Raw genomic sequence first — 21,291 nt, 5'->3', positions numbered from 1 at the left:
GCATTTTTTTATGGATTGTTATTAGGCGGATTGCACGGAATAGTTCCGCCAAAATAACACTGGTGTTCGGACACATTTTGGGTTAACAACTCCTCTCTAGACACACAGTTGCATCTTCATGTTTACTACGGTACTTAGGAGTTGTGTATTAGTTCTGCATTGCTTCTACAATTAAATCATTTTCAGAGGAAAGTTATGTGATGGGGAAATTTTACTTGAGGTTAATGACCAATCTGTGGCTGGATTGACCTTATACGACCTCAATAGCTTGATAAAGCAAACGCCTGACCCAGTCCGACTGAGAACAGTGAGGGAAGGTGAGATGTGTAGTTGTGTACACTGTGTAATAGATGTAGGATTAAGCTTTGGTAGAGAGTTTCCTTTAATTGAACCTTTAGCGGGTTAATAATAATAATAATAATGTATTCTGGTCCAGTACACATGGTACTACAGAGAAAAACATTAACATACTCGCAAATAACAATTGATAAGAAAACATACGGTATATAAATAAGTAAAAATAAGAAATTTTTGAAGAGAAAACAAAAATCTCAAGGAACAAAAAAGATAAGACACAATCATAAATAGTTTTCGACACGTCGCTTAAATATTGCAATAGACATACTATTGACTACAGCATATGGTAAATTATTCCAAGTGTCGACTACTCTATTGGCAAAGGAAAATTTACGGCAGTTCAGTTGAGCAAACTGTTTATGCAATTTAAAATTAACATTAACATTAAAATCAACTCAAACGTTTTCGGTACGTGTGTGACATGTGTCTCTTCATCAGGAATAACTTAAATCTGCAATATAACATGAAAATTATAAAACATTTTTCGTATAATTTTTATTTTATGTATGTTGCAGATTTAAGTAATTCCTGACGGGACACACATACATGTCAAAAACATTTGAGTTGATTTTTTTTAAATTATGTTATATCTCTTTGTAATAGAACATGTTAAACTCGCTAAAGTACATTGTTTTGTCTGTTTATGGTTAGAGCTCGACCGATATATCGGTCAGCCGATATCAGGTGTAGCCGATATATTGTATCGGCTATTTTTCGCCGATAAACATCGGCCAGCAAAAGCAAACTCAAAACCAGCCATACATGCCTTTAGAAGAAACACAAGTTGCTCAAACGTGCTTGCATAGCACGAACAATTGTTGCGAGAATATGATTTCCCGCCCATTCTAGTGCGCGCATCTAAAAAATGTTAATACTGTATCCCTTAGCTTCCATTCAAGCAGGAAAAATTTTGAGTTTTACGTTGCTTCAACGATTGATGACATTGAATCAGTGTAACAAAGGTGAATTTTTCGCTAAGAATCGATGGGAGTACTGGTGTACTTCTACACTAACCACGCGTAACTTATTTCAAGTCTTACATCACAATGTCTGGCTTTGATCTCCGAGTGATATTGATAAGGCAAGATTCGTTGCAAAATTAGATCATACGACTAGGCTATCACAGCAAGATGCAGCAAAATTTGTCAAGTTTTGGTATTACAGTAAGAAAGAAATGGCCCAGGGAAAATTAACTTTTGCTCACATGACATGCAAAAATAAACCCAAAGAAACAGGCCTAGTGAAACTTTGCACAGAAGAAAATAGTAGCGTCATTGTAGAAGTTGCAAAAATAAACCCCAAAAAAAAAGCCTAGTGAAACTTTGCACAGAAGAAAATAGTAGCGTCCCATGTAGCATCATTGTCGAAGTTTTCCGACCCGTGCCCAGAGCATTGTGACGCAAGAAGCCACACGACCTCGTTCGGTGGAAGTTAATCAGTTATGCGGCGTATTGCAGCTACACGGTGCTTTGACTCTCTAATCGCACCTCGTTGGTCTGATGAAAGCCTTTGCTGCAATTTTAAAAAGCCTTCCAAACATAAAGTTTCTTGGACTGGTTTGTTGCTTAATAACTTTGTTGGTAACAAATTTTTCGTAGCTGATATATATCGGTATCGGCCTAAAAAATTCATAAACATCGGTATTGGCCTGAAAAAGTGATATCGGTCGAGCTCTATCTATGGTTCAGCATACATGATAAGTGCCAATACTGTGGGATGCTCAACTAAACAATGTTTTTAATTTGAAATGAGTTGGTTTCAAGTGGCTTTTCTTCAATGATGAGAATTTTTGTAGTTGTAAATATATTTCTGACGGCTTGTTTTGTTCCTTCCTGATGTCACCTCAAGAAGATATTAAAAGTTGGCTAAATTTGCTGAAACTATCTTTAACACTTGCATTCATTGATTTGTTAATGATCTATTCATTTGTTGAAAAATGTCAATATTTGTTTTTGAATTGGCGCTGGCACTCAGTGAAGGTGATTGATTGATAGTTGGCACTCTTAAATGTGTGGTGGTTGTAAATAAGGTTCTTAATTTTCCTCACTGTAGGCAGGAGGGTACACCTCTTATCCATTTTAATTTGTTTTTGCGATGGACTATAGTATGAGTAATGTTCTATTGTTTTTCATATTATTTTATTTCTTAATGATATAATTAACTTGTGTTGGTTTAGGGCAATCTTTAGTAAAAGATCTGAAAGTATATCTCAGTCAGCGATTTAACAAGGACACTGTGGACTATAAACTTCAAGCAACCATTCGTGACAATCTCTACTTGAGATCACTGCCTTGTATGTCTATTGGAGTATTGGTGTTAAGTATTGTTGACTATTATATATATTATATAATATTAATAATCATCAGCATTCAGCACACATCTGCATAGATAGACTGTGGCTAATAGTTGGGGCTACAAAATTGTGTATATTCACTCACCACAATGTGGACCTCTTTGCGCTCAAACTACTGTAACTGTTAATGTCACTACACTAGCAGTTTTGAGTTCCTAAATTACGACCTACCCTAGGTGCATCCTGAGACAACAGATATAGCCTATTGACAAAAGTTGTCATTTTATCATTATTTGAGCCACAAAACTAAAATAGAGTGACCTGTATAGTGAATCAATTTTAAGTAAAACTAATTCTGGTTTTATATATATACTTAAAAACTTTCAAGTATCATAATATTTTTTGGGTCACCTGAGACTTGAAAAATTGTGATAGCATTAAGTTGTTATATATATAATCAACATTTCTTATCCTATGTAGCCTGTCTTTTGTAAATATCAAAGCCATTGTTGTGTGTCAAATATTTTGACACATTAATGCTTACTCAGGCACCACACGAGAGCCTCGAGATGGAGAAATTAATGGAATAGATTACACATTTATGAGTGTCGAACAGTTTCTGAAACTGGATAAAAGTGGAATGTTATTGGAAAGCGGGATATATGATGGTACTGACTTTATTTAATTTTGTTGAGGCTTTCAATGATTCCACTATAATTATCTAACTCCATAGTATAGCTAAATTACTGTCTTTCGATTTGGGGTTTATGTCTTGTTGTTGCAACTGATGTTACAGGGGACAAAAAAAATCGGTACACGACAACTGGGCGCGACAAAGTGGGCGATACCCACTTGGGCGAGACCAGGTGGGCGACGAGACAAGTGGGCGACGGACCAGGTGGGCGACGAGTCAAGTGGGCGACGAGCCAAGTGGGCGACGGACCAGGTGTGCGACGAGTCAAGTGGGCGACGGAATCGAAAGTTTAGCCGTTCGGAAAAAATATGACTTTTAATTTTTACTTTAAAATACAATGGTTGATTTGTAGAAGGGAAGCCATGAGAGTTCTCACGCTGAGTTTCACGAAGCATTAGAAGCAACATTTTCATTATTTTTTGTGTAATAGCGCTTTGCATTGTGACATCATCTTGTCACATTATTTTGCAATTTGCAGCGTCAGGGTTTATCGTGAAGCTTAAGAGAAACCTCTCAGGAAAGAGACAAACGAATGGCCAAAGAGTGGTTGAAGTCAGTTATGAACGTTCCCTAACCGTAATCAAAGCTTGTCAGTATAAAATATGACTTTTAATTTTTACTTTAAAGTACAATGGTTGATTTGTGGAAGGGAAGCAATGAGAGTTCTCACGCTGAGTTTCACGAAGCATTGGAAGCAACATTTTCATTATTTTTTGTAGTCTAGCATAGTCTAGTAATAGCGCTTGCTGTTTGATGTTAATTTGCATTGTGACATCATCTTGACACATTATTTTGCAACACACAATCCAGTCTTTGAATATTATAAACACTTGCGGTAGGTCACTAGGTCAGCCAGTGGTGAGATCTTAACTACTAAGTAGCTGGTTTGGTAGGTACATGCATTAGACATTTGAATGTTTGTAGTGATTTTCAAGCGAAACAGAAGTTTTTATTAGTTGTTCGAGTGTGTTATTGTTTAAAATACATGTAAAAACTTACATACGAATCATTAACTAAGGAGATCAGCATAAATTTGATGCTCTAAAAATAATCCATTAAAATAAAATTTTTGACAGAATATCTAAAACTAAAGTAATATTTTTAGGTCATAAACAAAATGGCCCTAGTAATGACTGTCAGTCACAATGTGTTCTGTAAACTGCTGATGCGGCTACGCAGCGTCTAGACTAGAGCATTCGGATTAAAGTTTTATTGGTACTTTCACATACAACATTGTAAATGTAAGTTAATGGCAAGTCTCTATGAGACATTGGATTTTCCGCGCATATACGATTTATAGCGTCAAGAACACTAATTGTGCGCTGTTTTTTTTTCGGTCATTGACCGATTTTTTAGAAAAATGTCCGAAAAAAATATAGCCTAGCCAATTTGGTCAAAATGTGCAAACAAATATATAGTCAATTCGGCCAAGTGTTGCAAGGTTGAGTTTCGCTGATGAACGTTGAAGAAACGTTTGTCTGTTCCAACTTTTCTCAGGTAAAACACGACAACGTTTCTCAGCGAAACTTAATGTTGTAGCGAGTCAGAAAGTGCAAATTTTGGTTTGTATCAGCTACTTGAAAGGAAATATTTTCATCAGAAAAAATGACCGAAATAAATAAAAAATGACCGAATTTTTACAAGGCATTTCGGACAAATGACCAAAAAGTCTCAGCGAAAAAAAAAACAAACAGATTGCGCGTGCTATGTTGGTGGCTGCAGCGTTTTTATTAGCATCGATGGTGACCGGAAGTTTTTGCAACATACTCCATCGATAATGGTGTTTGAAATTCTTGATGATACGTTGGTCTGAAAGATGGACAGAAGAAGTTGTGTTTGCTGGAAATAAAACACAACTTCTACTTGCTTAAGGTGAGCTTTGTCGATGTTGTTGTTACGATGGTTGTTCAAGAGCTTTTCCCGTGCCTTCCATATCCGTGAAATTTGCGCCTGTGCCACATCAAATTTTGCTGCAACAACTCTCTGCGGCATTTTCCTTTCTAACTCCTTGATTACAATTAGGCTACTCTTACTACCACTCTTTGACCTTTCGTTTGTTTCTTTTCTGAGGGGTTTCTCTTAAGCTTCACGATAAACCCTGACGCCGCAAATTGCAAAATAATGTGTCAAGATGATGTCACAATGCAAATTAACATCAAACAGCAAGCGCTATTACTAGACTACAAAAAATAATGAAAATGTTGCTTCTAATGCTTCGTGAAACTCAGCGTGAGAACTCTCATTGCCTCCCTTCCACAAATCAATCATTGTATTTTAAAGTAAAAATTAAAAGTCATACTTTTTCCGAACGGCTAAACTTTCGCTTCCGTCGCCCACTTGGCTCGTCGCCCACTTGGTCCGTTGCCCACTTGGCTCGTCGCCCACTTGACTCGTCGCCCACTTGACTTGTCGCCCACCTGGTCCGTCGCCCACTTGTCTCGTCGCCCAAGTGGGTATCGCCCACTTTGTCTCGCCCAGTTGTCGTGTACCGCAAAAAAATCCAGTTTTTCTTAGTTTTTCCAATTCCCTCTGCTTGATCAATTACCTTAACTTGACCACTTGTGTTTTTCTTTAGTGGATAACTGGATATGTATAATTGTATAGATATATATATATTGTTTTAAATTGATTTTGTTTGTTTTTTGTTAACCAGGTAACTATTATGGGACCCCTAAACCTCCTTCAGAGCCGCCATCTCTTCAAAATTATAAACCAAACTTTATCAATAGTGTATCTGGACTTGACGCATCTTTCAAGGAGAGGATGAAACAAAGTCGTTCTGACATCTATCAAATACATTCAGGTTTCTATTGATGCATTGAAGTGTTTGTATTCAAAGTAGACAGTCTTTTCCTGCTCGATACCCTACTTTGATCAGCTTAAATTACTGACAAAGAGATAAATGCTACTGTGGTATTTGATTATATTTATTACTGCAGCAGTGCAGCACCAATATTAGGGTGTTTTTAATTTTCTCATATCGTAAGTTTGATTTGTACAGGGCACCAGGTTGTTACAATTGGTAAGAAAACAATGTCTTTCAAATTTCAAGAAATTATTTCAACATTTACAACTTGCGCAAAGAGGTTGAAAAATTCGCAAAATCAATAAAACAAGCAACTTTACAACACGCAACCAAATAACCAGCTTTATTCAGTGCTTTTAATATGCACGCATTTCAGGCACGTTTATAGGATAACAAAGCAAATATAGCAACAAAGCAACTATCCCTCTAACAACCTTTACACCGTGTTTCACCCATAACCGAGATGATCAGAAGCAGTGGCGTATTTAGAAAGCTTATTAGGGGGGGGGGGGGCAATACATTGTGTCAGTCAGCCGTGTAGCGGTCCAGAATCTAATAATAATGTGATGTTGACAGGCTAAATTCAAGAATTGTTTCTTGAGAGAAGCTTCGATCAAAACACAAACTCCGTTCTGCCAGCCAGTATTGACACTGGTTGTGTCGAAACACATTGCACGTACAAGATCCGCTATGCCCCAACTATATATTTCGGAGACCACTGTTTCAGCTTCGACGATTGATTTCCCGATTCTAGTTTTGGTACAGCCAGAAGTTTGGTAACGTCTTTGCCAGACACTAAAATTGGCAAACGGTCTACTTTGATGTGATTGTATTGCTCATAATCACCCACGATCTTCCCATCCCAATGTATGGTCAGTGGGGTGCAAGGGTCAAAAGCCTCCCTAATTTCGTCCGACAGCTTTTGGCGATAGATCTGGCGAGCTTTGTGAATTGAACTTGGGCTAATCATCAGATCACGGGTTGGATGGAGCAATTGCTTGGACACCGCCAGAGCATTTAAAATATGAACGGCCTTCCTCGAGGTAGAATTGGTCCTGTCCAATGCTGCTGCTATCTCGGGGGTTACTACAGCAATTTTACCTCGTCGGAATTTCGGCAGACAGCTTGCAGCACTGGACCCAGGCTGTTCGGAGCACGTCGATCCACCAGCTAATGGATGACGCCCATCTCCAGACTTGTCGAGATTATCTTCTTGCTGAGTATACATTTCTGAACCATTGGATTCCAGTATGGTTAAATTAGTAGATTCGGCAACACGAACTGCTTCCGCCTCAACTCGCTCTCTCTCCTTTAATGCTCTATTCCTCACTCGCTCGTCTCTCCTGCATAGAACCATATCAACGCCAACCATGGAACCTAGGCGTCCCTCTTCTCTCTGGGCAAGAAGGAACTGGCGATCTTCTTCTATGTTGCTCATTTCCAAAGCATTACTGTGTGCTATATCGAATAGGTGATCCAATGATTTCTTAAAGTCTGTCCGTTTGATTAACTCAAGCGCACTCTTACGATTGATAGATTTTTTCAAGTTTTGCCATTTCTGGTGTAATTTTTTCACCTGATTAATCACATGGTTTTGATGGCGTGTTGGAATTCGTGCTCGACTCCAAATAGGCAAAAGCAAACTGAAATAAATGCAACAGCACAACAGACTTGACAGTGTAATTTTTGTAGTTTTACGAGGTGTTGCAATTGTGACGTAACAATGCTTTATTTGTTCTGTGAAGTGACGTAGCCTACAAGTACCGGTAATTGCTTATATTCCGCTGCTAAATTATAGGCTAAACAACCTAAACTTTAGCTTCCTTGCGCAAGTAGTAAATGTCGACGGATTTCAACAAAAATTTGCCAAAAGGATTTTTTTACTGAAAGGAAATGAACACCACCCTGTACATTAATATTAACAATGGTTAGAATTTTGCGTATTACGCTAAAAACACCCTAACCAATATGTTTATACATTGTAACTTTTACTACGTTTGCAAACCCGCCCGACCCTTTGCAGAAAAAATAAATAAACGGGGAGACTGTTGCTTTGTTCCCAGATGTAAAATTTTACAAAATATTTAAAAAATAAATGATATGCCCATTTCTAGATTGCTGCATTTCTGAAAGAAAACAACAAAATTCTTGCAGGTTTATTGTTTTTAAATTTTCTTAGGCTTCCTCATAACTCTATGAGTATATAAAGTTGCATAATGGATGCTCTTCCAAACTTATGTGCTTAAAAAACTATTGTTTCGTCTGCAGCTACTGCCGTCACTGAAAACTGCCTTGATTCCACTATTAATGATTCCGACCACAAAACATTGCCAAATGCACCAGAAGAACCTCAATCTATTTTGAATAACGCCTCTTCTAACCAAGATGCTACCTTTGGTAATAATACATTTTTCGTGTTTGTAAACAGCAACTGTTTTGCTTGCCTCAAGTTGCTAACTTCATACTTAAAATTTGATAAGGTACATAGCGGTTCAGTAAGCTTCGTAATCATAAAACTATAGTTGAACGCCAGGCAGGATTTTACGTTGGAGAGTATGATGTGCCTTCAATCAGGGTGTATTGTAGATCAGCTGGGTATTGGTGAACCTAACCTTGATTTTTTTCGGTTGCTTTTATTTCACTTTTAGTTTCTATTGCATTCGTGATTTCCTTCAAACAATTACCCACATCAAGTTATTTTATTTCTTCAATAACATGATACGCTCCTCTGGTGTAGACTAAGCTAAACTATCACAGTGTGTTTCAGGTGATTTTTAGACGAAATCTAGCGCTGATGTTCGACAGTTTTCGTACACAGCATAATATTTCATGTTATATTTCATACGTAATGTTATGCTCTGCAATCAATGTATACAATCAATCAATGTATACAATTAGTCTGCTGCATCAACGAGTGGCGAGAACCCTCGCGGATGATCAGAAGGTCTTAGGTTAAACTCTTGTCGATAGTATGCAGCTTTGGTAGTGCACTTAACGACATGCCAGAAGACGGGCACGTAGATTGGCTTCCTGTCTTCTTGATTCCCAATCACCAACTATGTACTGACCTTAGTATCTTCTTCTTTCGTTTGAGACTAGATCAAATCAAATTTCAGGGCAGCAAAAGGACCTTAGTATGATTATAACAAACAGAAACGTGTATAAAATATCACACACGCGTTGTATCTCGATTATCCTGTAGGAGACAAAGACACTGAGAGGGCTCAAGCTTTGGAAGATCCACTTGTCTCTGACAAAACGCTCGGTCCGCTTCCTGATGGTTGGGAAATAGCACACACTGAATCCGGGGACAGCTATTTCATCGAGTGAGTTGAATCATGTTTCTGTGGTCTTGACCGGCAATAATTGATGATTGATAGCGAATTAATAATGATGTTGGATTGTGCTTGCAGCTTGGTTCTCACTAGCAGTCGTCGACGAGAGTCGAACCAGTGCTTCATGAACTCACCATTATTTTCTTTTGACTTCAGTTATCCATTGACCGGCAGTGACCAGTAAACTTTAGCATGTTCTGTGTCATAGCTGGTATTGCATTGTTATCTGAATGTTGATAAATGCGACAATTGTTTAATATTTGTTACGATTTTGGGCAATCAAGTTTGTATTGACTCTTTTTTCTGGTGGTTGTGTTGATGTGGACCATCTATTGAGTGCATTGTATTGTTGATGTGGTCTTTTGTGCGTTGTGACAATGGCAAAAGATACAAGCGATACATTTCTGCTATTGTTTTTTGTACATCGAATCACCATCGAGCTACGTTGTGTTGATGGAAATAACTCAATGTTCCGCAGTTGGCGTCGTTAAAGTTGTCATTGCCGCTTCCAGGTTTTTAATTGATTCGTTTGGTGTTTGTGAGTAGCAGTCTACTAGCCTCCAGCGCGTTTGTTTAAGACTAGTAAATGGCAATGTTTGACAGTAATTCGAAGCAAAAAACGAGGCAGTTGCAAGTGAGGTGTTTCTTTTGAATGGTTTAGAGTTTAGACTGAGAGATTGCTTCAGCTTCAATGTAATCTATCCTTACTAGGTATTAGCAAAATTTAGTAGTTAAATGTTACATTAAAAGTATCATCTTCGTTTGAACCACTGTGGCCCAGGGTTAGCCCTTTTACCACACCAGGGTGTTTCCCCCTGATTACATTGGGGGGCTGCTAGAGAACAGCCCATTTTCGGTTTCATCATACAAGACACGCAGATTTTCTGCAGAGTTTGTGGATCGACTGTTAACATTGTTCGTGCCAACACTTGTATCCATAGCCAAGGAGAATGTCTATGACGGAATAATATATTACCTAGCAGCTCACATCACAAATAGCCATTTAAAGCATGGCCAATGATGTCAGCATAACCGTTGTGAAATAGTTTTCTTTTGTATTGGTATGGATTTTTATACTTTATAAATGGCAGATAGTTTTTAAAAGCTTCCTTCGAGGATGTTGTTAATCTTCCATTATGACGTAATAGAGTTGTAAGCGTTTCCTCTGGTTGGCCACAGTTGCCACTGCTCCAAGTTTAAACACGAGACTGATGTTGCTTCAGCAGCAACACTCACTCTTTTCATTCTTGCAATATCACTAAACGTTGAAAAGATGTAAAAACGGCAACTATTGCTAATTGCTGGCTGGCAGGTTGAATCGTTTGGTATCATGATGCTCTAAGACTAAGTTTAACTGATTTTGATGCTATCTTATACACAATATTGTTCTTAAGCTAAGAGTTTTTGTTGTGAATATGCAGATGAAATTTCAGAGTTGATTGTTCATTTTACAGTAAAAGTTACCCGAACTCTATCAACCATGCTGTCCTTCATGTAAGCCCGTCTACCTGGTACTTGTGAGACAAATTTGCAACAGGCCGAACAGATCTGCCAAGATTCTCGCTCATGCTTACTGTAGTTGCTTACTTGTAGTACCGTACCACAACACTATTTTTACATTAAATTTCATAGCTAAAACTTTTAGACTGAGTCTGTGAAACATTTTAGTTCTAGACTTTGATCATGCAGAATCGTGCTGCAAACTAAACGCATAAATTTCATCTAGAACGATAAAAATTGTTGAGATCATCTGTTTTCTTATCATGTTGATCCTAAACCTTTTCACTTGTTCTGCAAATACAAGAATAAAGAATTGGAAAACCTGTCTTAGTATGAAGTCATTTACAGTAGAACTTGAACTTAAATGTCGTTTTCTTAATGTGCTGTAAAAATGTTGCATTACTTCAACTAATGTTTATTCAACGTTGCAGTCATCACGGGAAGCAAACATCCTGGACAGATCCTCGATTGGATAGAGGGGATATCCTACAATACTGCAGTGATGACGGTAAGTTTCTTTCATATGACGTCGAACCAACGCTGATTGGAAGTCATTCATGGCTTGTCATGCCAGTATGAGAACCATGATGAGAACAATCAGAACATTGTTAGTAATGTTTCTTCTAAGGCCTTTGCGGGAAAGGCTAAGCGCCCATTCGATGATGTTTTTCGGTAGGCTACGTAATGATATGTGCGCACTGCGCACATGTTCGTTTGCTTTGATCCGTAGTTTTGTCTTTAACTTGTAATTCATTACGTCAACTATCAAACTTGTTTACAAACTTCCATGCTACGATTTTAACTTTTGATGTGGTGAACATTACGCTTGAATTTGATAAAAATTAAGCCAAACTGTACTTTTGAGACTGGAGTTGTGAAATCATTGTCTGACTAACCATCATGGCACTGTTATGTCTTTGTCTCGTAAAACTGCCAGTCATCTGACGTCATGACACTGTGATGCCTCTGTCCCGTAGAACTGCCAAGCATGGTCCTGGTCGATATAAGATTGGAAGAATCTTAGCAGTGAAAGTCGTTTTATTTTCATATGTGAATTCACTGAAATTAATTATTCAAAAAGTTTATTGCCTAACTTTTTACAATTGACTACACTGAATTGAAATCTTAAATTAAAAGCAAGCATTTCATTGTTTCTATGATAGTATTTAGCATTTTAGTTGATCCACTTATTCCAGAGTTGCCTTACGGCTGGGAGAAAGTTGAAGACAACCAATTTGGAACTTACTACGTCAAGTAAGTTGATGTAAACAATATCGTCTATTCATCTATTTACCAGACAGAAAATCAGCCGTTTTTTACATTGATTTAACGTCTGCAGACGTTGAATCAATGTATGAAACGGTTGATTTGCTGTCTGGATCATTGTCTTGAACAATTTCGTTACTACAATTCTTGGTTGGAAGAAACATCACCGCTGCGTTTGATAACGTTTGTTTAGTTATTTTAAAGCGATTCTAGACGTTAAATTTGTAGATAAAAGTGAAGTGTGTTTGATTCAAACACATGAGTCACTACATAGAGGTTGGACTGAAGTGTCTTGTCTGGTTACATTCTGTAAGTGACGACACGTTATCTATTTCAAACATTTTTTTTGTTTAAAAGATATAACATTTGGTGTAATATATGTTTTTTACGCTTTGTACAACATTAAGACGATGTGTCTTATTTGCTGTTGGAGTTATCCAAAAATCGATAAATTTTAAATGTTACAATGAATGGAAATTGAATGACTTGTATGACTGATAGTTATGAAACATCATCGACATGGCGTCATCTTTGTAATCTTGGCCTTCTTTAAAGTAGGGTTGGTACCCCAAGAAGTTTAACATTCATTTCGCCTCGTCATTCTGTGACGCTAAGTATGAGGAACATTTTTAACTCACTGGCAAGTGACTTCCCAAACTATTAAAGCAATTTATTGTTTACTTTGATTCACTGTTTTTGAACGTTGAATCAATGCAAAAAAGGACTGATTTCCTGACTGAATTTTTAAGAAGTAAAAACTCGACAGTACACCATAGTTGTTTGCGCGTCTGGGCTGCTAGAATATTATATATTCTTTCTTTCAGTCACATTGACAAAAGAACTCAATATGCGAGCCCGATGGAGGAAGCCAAACAGAAGGTAGGAAGCGTGGAGGAATGGAATCATGGCACTCACCTTGACCAATCAGTCAATGATGAGCACATACCAGGTTAGCACTGTTTGCAGTGTCATGGGAGTTGGTATGTTGTTTCAACATTATACGAATACGTTGTAACCATGGTTTGTGTACCCAGACAGCAATCAGCCGTTGTTACATTGATTTAACGTCTGCGGACGTTGAATCGATGTAACAAACGATTGGTTTTTGTTTTCTGGGATATATAATGCCTTTTCAGCCTACAAATTTGTGTTTTTGTAATGAAATTATCTTTAGATGCCACGCCCACAACTGACAATGCGAAAACTCTTCAGCACATTTTCACCAGCGACCCCTCAAAGTTGAAGGGGGTTACCCATTTGGTGCATTTAGAGAAAAGCTTCAGGGGATTTGGGTTCACAATAGTAGGAGGAGATGACCCAGAAGAGTTTCTCCAAATTAAAAGCGTCGTTGCTGACGGACCCGCTGCTCGCACCGGAAACATAGAACAAGGTATTGGTTTTGTGCGTCTTTTACAGGTCTGTATGTTGACTGTTGGTGACCTGGATTTCAAGTTATGCTTGCGGCCATATCCCAGACAGCTAATTAATCGTCTTTTGCATTGATTTAACGTTTGCAGACGTTCAAAGTGAGAAGATTAGTGAGATTTTCGCACAACAGTGAGATCAAAAGATCAGATTCACCCAGCGTTTGCTGCAGACGTTGAATCGATGTATAAAACGCTTGAATTTCTCTCTAGGAGATACTCACTAGAACAGTGGTTTTTAACCTTTTTTCTATCAAGCCCCCCCTTCAATAATGGTCATTTGCCTCGCGCCCCCCTAGGTTTTAAATAAGTATCATACAAAAAAAATTGCATTTTTGTCTGTTTATTATACACATCAGTGAGATACTTGACACTGCTTCGATTTCAAATGCCGTTCCAAGCGACTGGGGCGCATTCCGTCATTACTAAGAGTCTAAGAGCATTAAGTAAATAAAACTGTAAAAAAGCAATTTGTACAAAAAAGTAAAAATGAAGCAGCGTCGATAAAATTTGATAAATTTGAAGGAGTTCAGCGCAAAATAGTTTTGTAAAGTTCTGGTCTAACTAATAAAGCAAGAATTACTGAATACAATATAAAATAAGATAAAATACAAAATATGACGAACAGCATAGGTCCTTGGACATTAATGTAATTATAAAAAATTGAAATTGTTGTCGAGCTCGCGCCCCCCTGAGAGATGCTTCACGCCCCTCTGGGGGGCGCGGCCCCCCGGTTAAGAACCACTGCACTAGAAGATAGATCTCTTTTACATTATTTTAATGTCTTTAGACGTTAATTCAATAAAAAAAAACGATTGGTTTGCTGTCTAGGTTGTTCCGGTGACTACCGGTATACCCGTGTAACCGTGTTTCTTTGCACTAACTAACTGATGTTTGTATTACTGTAGTTTTGCATCAGTTCCTTATTGATTTATGGACTGTATGTGGTCGACATTATGTTGAAATCTTTTGAGGTTTTACTTGTTTTCTTTTTTTGAGATGTTGTCAGTTGGTGCTTATTCCCGGCCGCGTTAATATTGACAAGTCAAATTGAAGTCAGGAAAAATACGAAACAAATGTGATAAAAGCATTGTTCCATACGTTGGTTGTGAAAGTTTTACGTTTGATTATTCATTCACCCGGAGTTGAAGTGGATTGGTGATAAGATTCTTCTCGCAGTTTTGTCTTCATAAGCCTTTGATAAAGGCAATACCAAGTTTAATGCTGAGGCTGCTGCTACCACAAGTGCTGTGGAGGCGAATGAAAGTTTATTTGTTGATTCCTCTGCGTTTTGTTTTATGAAATAAGCTCCAGTGAACTTACCTTTGATGAGTATTTATAGATAAAACCACTTTGCCAAAGTCTCATACATTTTTAATGAAATTTCGCCTTTCAAGTGTGTAATATCGTTAGCCATGGCGCGAATGAAAAAGTCCAAAGCTCTCATAGACATTTATTAAACTTCTCGTTGCAAATGTTCAATACCGGGTTATTAATAATTGTAAGAAAGTTAATGCTCTGTAGTCTGTAGTTGCACAAACCACTTTTCATTTCAAACAAGGCGTTGTCATGGCTACTTGAATAAAATGACTTCGATCAATACGATGCTTGGTTCTGTGCTGATGAAGTTGGTCCTTTTTATATTAGATGGAGTTTTGCTGTTTGCACTTTTATATTAATTTGGCGTCGAAAGGTCTTCAATCACTGCGAAAAGAATCAACATTTATACCTGAGTTGCTTAGCTGGTTACTCAGGATGGAAGTGCTGTACTTGACTGTGTTGATCAGATTGAATGCATCTATCCATATGTCAACATAGCACATGGGATGCAATGTCAAGTTTGCAAAGAATGTTTGAAATGTCGATTTTTTCAGTAAATTTTGTGTTTAATTCTGATCATGTTATTACTTGGACAGCGTTAAACGAAAATATAAACCTTGCACGATGAACTGTACAACCGAATGGCAGTCAAAGTGAAACTCTATCTGTTGTTTTCATCGCAGGCGACATTTGTTTGAATCGCTGTTGTGGTGTCATATTTCCTGCCATGGTCGAGATTAGAACAAGCTCTGACTTAGACAACAAAATCCGTCATTTTTGCATTGATTTAACGTCTGCAGACGTTGAGTCAATGTAAAAATGACGAATTTTGCTGTCTGGGGAGTTCACTATACGTTGATAACGTTGCACGTTATTGGGCGGAAGGCAGAAAGTGATGGCTATGTGCAGTTTGTGCACTTGTGCAGAGCTTGTCACGTGATTCAATCCATCCGAATTCGGTACTTCGTGATCCGTTGTGTTGGACGAACATGTTCAAAACTCACTCACTCCACAGGTGACGTCATAGTGAGGGTGAACGATACTTGCGTGCTCGGATGGACCCATCCTGATGTTGTGAAGCTATTCCAATCCATTCCTGTCAGACAAGTGGTCACTTTGGAGTTGTGTAGGTTAGTACGATCAATGCGGCCACACTACTGCTCGTTTTACGGTAGTTTTCTCAGACTACGGTACTTCGCTCTAAATGATTTGTCTTCATTAACACAATCATCTCTCCGTACTCCATTAATCTTTTCTTCAGCTCAGTCCTAATCTTCTATCACCATGTACATCATAGAGCTATGTTTGACATACTGCTTCTTTACTCTGAAATAAAGGCTTTATGTTAAATAATAAACCGTTGTCTTATTTTTCTGCCACTCCATGGCGCTAAAGCTAAACGTATATTTGTTGTAAATCCTGAGAGTCCGACCATAGATATCTTACATATAGATATGCAACTCAGCAATCGTGGAATTATCGTCACGCTCGACTGACTTTATGGACACAATCAACAATCAAGGTTGCCAGCTTGGCTAGCGTATCTATGGTAGGCTATTATTGTACGGTTTGGGCTTGGCGAGCGGCGGCTTTTGAGCTCCTTTGGAATATTTTGTTTGGCGTATATTTCAAGTTTTCACAGAATAGCCTACTATGAAAAATCAAGACAATAATCTTTCTTCACGTAGGTTATGCAACTTCTGTTTCATGATCGTTGGAACTACCATTTAAGCTTATTTCCAGTGACTCATTAAAGCTTGTTGTAGGCAGTTTACAAACCTGAGATAGAAGGGCGCCGGAACGATTTTAGGGTGAGATATACGGTAGCGATAATGCTGGGCAACTCGTTCGTTTTCCCGCTATTAGCCATGAAAGTCGAAATGTGAGACAGATGAATAATTGCAATAACTTGAACAAGAAACGAAAGGTAAATTTCACATTCATAGCATCACAATCTGCTGCAAAGTATAAAATGTGTCCACGGGATAATTTGTGTGGGCCTACTGTAGGCTATAGGCCCTATAATTTGGCTAAAAGCGAATAGCAGAAGTTGTTAGCCTATATTGCAAAATGTGCAGTAGCTTACATGATCTTAAAAGGGCACCATTGCCCCCATTCAGAGAAAATTTGAGGGCAGGGGGCATCCTCCCCCCTGCTGAGACAGCTTCATTAGCATCACGGATCCAACCGCCAAACCAAGACAATTTTAATGTTTGGTACACACCATAACTAGGCTACCAAATGCTATAGCACAGCTTTCGGTAGCCAGCAGTAACTTTCATTTTGTAACACTCAGTAGATTAATTGAATAAAACTTCAGCTTGTCCTGGAACTACAGCTCCAAAAAAGGGGTTTACCTACTTATCAATGGTTGACAGGCTTGTTGTTAGGCATTGTCGGAAATTTTCAAGCATTTTCAGGGGTTGTCAGGCATTGTAGAATAGCTACTTTTAGGCATTGTCTAGGATTTCCAGGCATTGTCGATCATTATCAGTGGTTGACGGGTTTGTTAGGCATTATAGAACATTTTCAGGCATTGCCAAACATTTTCAGGGGTTGTCGAGGATTTTTAAGAGTTGTCAGGCATTGTAGAGTAGCTACTTTCAAGCATTGTCGGGAATTTCCAGGCATTGTCAAGGATTTCCAGGCATTGTTGATCAATATCAGTGGTTGACAGGTTTGGTAGTCATTATGGAACATTTTCAGGCATTGTCGAACATTTTCAGGGGTTGTCGAGCATTTTCAGAGGTTGTCAGGCATTGTAGAGTAGCTACTTTCAGGCATTGTCGGTAATTTCAAGGCATTGTCTAGGATTTAGGGGGGGGCAGAGGGTGCAGGTACCCCGGACCCCCGACTTTTAAAGGGCCCCCTACGTGAAAAAATGTGATTTTGTGTTATTTTTTTTTCTTTTAGCTTTGGTGGTTTCTGCAAAATGCTGTGCAGTGCTGGATTGATGCTACTGTAGACGTCGAGGGGGTGTTTCGCGCCATAGGCGAATTTTTTTTCACGGGGGCCCCTGATCTAAAAGTGCCCCGGGCCCCCCATCAGTTAAATCCGGCCCTGTGTGAAAATGAAATCAGTTTTTTATCAGATTATAATCAAAAACAAATATCGTAGTCTGAAAGTGCCGCCCCCAGACGTGCCGCCCGGGGCGGTCCGCCCCTCCCCCCCCTAGCTACGCCGCTGATTGTCGGACATCTTCAGGCATTGTCTAGGATTTCCAGGCATTGTCGAACATATTCAGTGGTAGATAGGTTTGTTAGGCATTGTCGAACGTTTTCTTGGGTTGTCGATCATTACCAGGTTTTGACAGGTTTGTCAGGCATTGTCGATACTTATGATAGCCAGGTCATTTAAACGCTGCTGTGTTTGTGTATACCGTAAATACGTTTACAACCTACGCAAAATAGAAAGGGATCATTCTGCTGCGCATGCAGAGCTGGGAATGAAAATGCATGAAAATGTTCGACAATGCCTTACAAACGTGTCAAAAACCAATAATGATCGACAATGCCTGGAAATCCTAGACAATGCTAGGAAATGCCCAACAATGCCTGAAAGTAGCTTAATCTAGAATGCCTGACTACCCCTGAAAATGCTAGACAACCCCTGAAAATGTTTGACAATGCCTGACAAACCCATCAACCACTAATAATGATCAACAATGCCTGGAAATCCTAGACAATGCCTGGAAATTCCCAACAATGCCTGAAAGTAGCTGCTCTATAATGCCTGACAACCCCTGAAAATGCTCGACAATCCCTGAAAATGTTCCATAATGACTACCAAACCTGTCAAACACTGATATTGATCGACAATACCTGGAAATCCTAGACAATGCCTGGAAATTCCCAACAAATGTCTGAAAGTAGCTACTCTACAATGCCTGACAACCCCTGAAAATGCTCGACAATCCCTGAAAATGTTCGGCAATGCCTGAAAATGTTCCATAATGACTGCCAAACCTGTCAAACACTGATATTGATCGACAATGGCTGGAAATCCTAGACAATGCCTGGAAATTCCCAACAATGCCTGAAAGTAGCTACTCTACAATGCCTGACAACCCCTGAAAATGCTCGACAACCCCTCAATATGTTCGATAATACCTGAAAATGTTCGACAATGCCTCACAAGCCTGTCAACCACTGATAATGATCGACAATGCCTGTAAATCCTACACAATGCCTAGAAATTCCCAACAATGCCTGAAAGTAGTTAGCCTACTCTACAATACCTGAAACCCCTGAAAATGTCCAACAACCTCTGAAAATGCTCCACAACCCCCCAAAAAGCCGACAATGCCTGACAATGCCAGACAATGGGTATTTAGAGGTACCCTCTGTGACTGTGATTTGTTTTCAATCGCCAGAATCTCCATAAAGCAGTCCATGCGGAACGAGAATGTGACGTCATCACAAGCAATCCATACGTCAACTTGAAAACGAAGAAAGTTTTATTTAAACAAAAACCAAAAAAATATATTAAAAATAAAGTTGTTTTGCTGTGCCAAGTTTGAAGTCAATGCATACAGCCATAGCTACGCTGTTAGCCTTCAAACATCTTTACGCACCACTGAGTTGCATATCTATATATAAGATATCTATGGTCCGACCCCGTCGACCTTATTGATCGTTGAATTTGTTTTCAAAATCAATATTTTGACAACCGCTTCTTAGCTTTCTTTGGACAAATGTGACACAAAACAATGAACTTGTGTTTAATAACAAGCGACTGCAATGTTGCCACTGTGTGGCGCTAAAGCAGATACTTTATTTTGTTTTCAGGGGGTATCCCCTTCTGTTGGATCCCGGCGATTCCTCTACCAACCTAGTAACCACATACGCCATCAACTCTAACGACAGGCCTGTTGAAGAGTTTGAGCGTCAACTCAGATTGTTGAACAAGCAAATAGACCAAAATGGAGGTCAGTAAGTTTGCTTTCAAATAATAATAACAAAAATACGGTGTGCTTTGATGAAGCGATGTGTGCATCACCTTTATGAGTTGCTTAAACGCTTTTAACGCAGACAGTTTCAGCTGTTCTTGTGCAGAATCGTAATCGAGTACTGTACATTATGCCCAATGAAATGCAGACACTCATTGTTAGAGAAGTTACGCATCCTGGGTGGTTAGCTATAATTCTTCTGCAGCCTCTTTTTCTCCTTCATATCAATATATTCATCTGCGGTGAATATCAGATGCTTGACAGTTTGCCCTCACCAATGGTAGCCTGCCTCGCTTCGAAGCTAACCTGACAACCAGTCAAGCATAAACACGGTAGTTGCGCATTATTATAAACTATGGTGACGTCATAGGCAACTTTGTTCATGCTTGGCCGAATGGTAAGAGTGTCTGACTGACGTTCAAAATGACCCAAGTTCAACACCTAACCTGAGCACGCTGAGCCAGCAATCTTGGTTGGCTTCCTTTTCTTAAGTTTTGAAACCATCACCATGGACAGGATGAAGAAGCAACACTCGTCGTGATATAAGAGATGCCGAAACCACAAAAACAACTCCAACAAAAGCATCAGCTAGTGCATGTGCGTTGTTGTAAACACGGCTATCGTGCTATTTCTAGTTAGTTGGACATCATGTTCTACCTTCAGATGACTACACCATGATGGATAGCACTTCCCACCCCGTCACAGACCAATGGTCGTTTCCATTCAAATCCATGCCTGATATAAGCAGAGACCAATCATCCCGTCAGGATCATTATGGGAGCACTGACTCCCTTCTCCAACGTGGCATCCTTCCACAAAGCCTTTACGGAAGGTGAGTTTGTTTCATTGCTGTGAAAATTATTCAAACTTATTATTATGATTTGCATTAGACGAAGTTATCTGTATTTATTAACAAAAAAGTAAAAAGACGCACGTTGGTGAAAGTACTGTGGTAAAAAGTGCAGCCGTGCGCACACTGTGACGTCACAAAACTAGCCGAATGACATCATTAATGTTTGGTGAAGAACGATCAAATCCTTTAGCATTTCAACTCGTTCCTTAATTTATACGTCGTGAGATGACGGAGCGCATTGAAGTACGTGTCTTTCAATTACCGTAACCCAGGTTCGATACTTAACTTGGGCAGATGTTGAAAACATGCCATCACTTCTACCCAGAATATGTAATAGATGAAACACGCATTTTCTGAAGGAAAGTAGGGAAAGCAACCGGTCATTGTTACATTAATACAGGGAAAGCTTCATCTCCTTACCTTGATCTGAAACGACCTTCGTCTTATCAAAATATACAACAGTAGTTACACAATTACAAAATGCATTGTTTGTTT

General features: G+C 38.9%; 1 protein-coding gene across 3 annotated transcripts in view; it reads left to right on the top strand.

Moving 5' to 3' along the window:
* Nucleotides 1–21,291, top strand: part of LOC145787297 (membrane-associated guanylate kinase, WW and PDZ domain-containing protein 3-like) — a 33,686-nt gene that overhangs the window by 1,110 nt on the left and 11,285 nt on the right. For all 3 annotated transcript variants that reach the window (XR_014291382.1, XM_082599017.1, XM_082599018.1), the window contains exons 2-14: nt 187–317; nt 2,534–2,650; nt 3,199–3,318; nt 5,998–6,147; nt 8,419–8,547; nt 9,353–9,476; nt 11,417–11,493; nt 12,182–12,239; nt 13,076–13,200; nt 13,426–13,641; nt 16,011–16,125; nt 19,783–19,922; nt 20,607–20,775. Coding sequence is in view for 2 of the 3 variants with exons in the window: in XM_082599017.1 (XP_082455143.1) it covers nt 187–317; nt 2,534–2,650; nt 3,199–3,318; nt 5,998–6,147; nt 8,419–8,547; nt 9,353–9,476; nt 11,417–11,493; nt 12,182–12,239; nt 13,076–13,200; nt 13,426–13,641; nt 16,011–16,125; nt 19,783–19,922; nt 20,607–20,775 (1,671 nt within the window). In the remaining variant the exon portion in view is untranslated. The remainder of the gene's footprint in view (nt 1–186; nt 318–2,533; nt 2,651–3,198; nt 3,319–5,997; nt 6,148–8,418; nt 8,548–9,352; nt 9,477–11,416; nt 11,494–12,181; nt 12,240–13,075; nt 13,201–13,425; nt 13,642–16,010; nt 16,126–19,782; nt 19,923–20,606; nt 20,776–21,291) is intronic.

The sequence above is a fragment of the Aplidium turbinatum genome, chromosome 18 (genome assembly GCF_918807975.1).
Source record: "Aplidium turbinatum chromosome 18, kaAplTurb1.1, whole genome shotgun sequence".
In the NCBI taxonomy this organism is placed as follows: Eukaryota; Metazoa; Chordata; class Ascidiacea; order Aplousobranchia; family Polyclinidae; genus Aplidium; species Aplidium turbinatum.
This window is presented reverse-complemented; position numbering and strand designations above follow the sequence as displayed.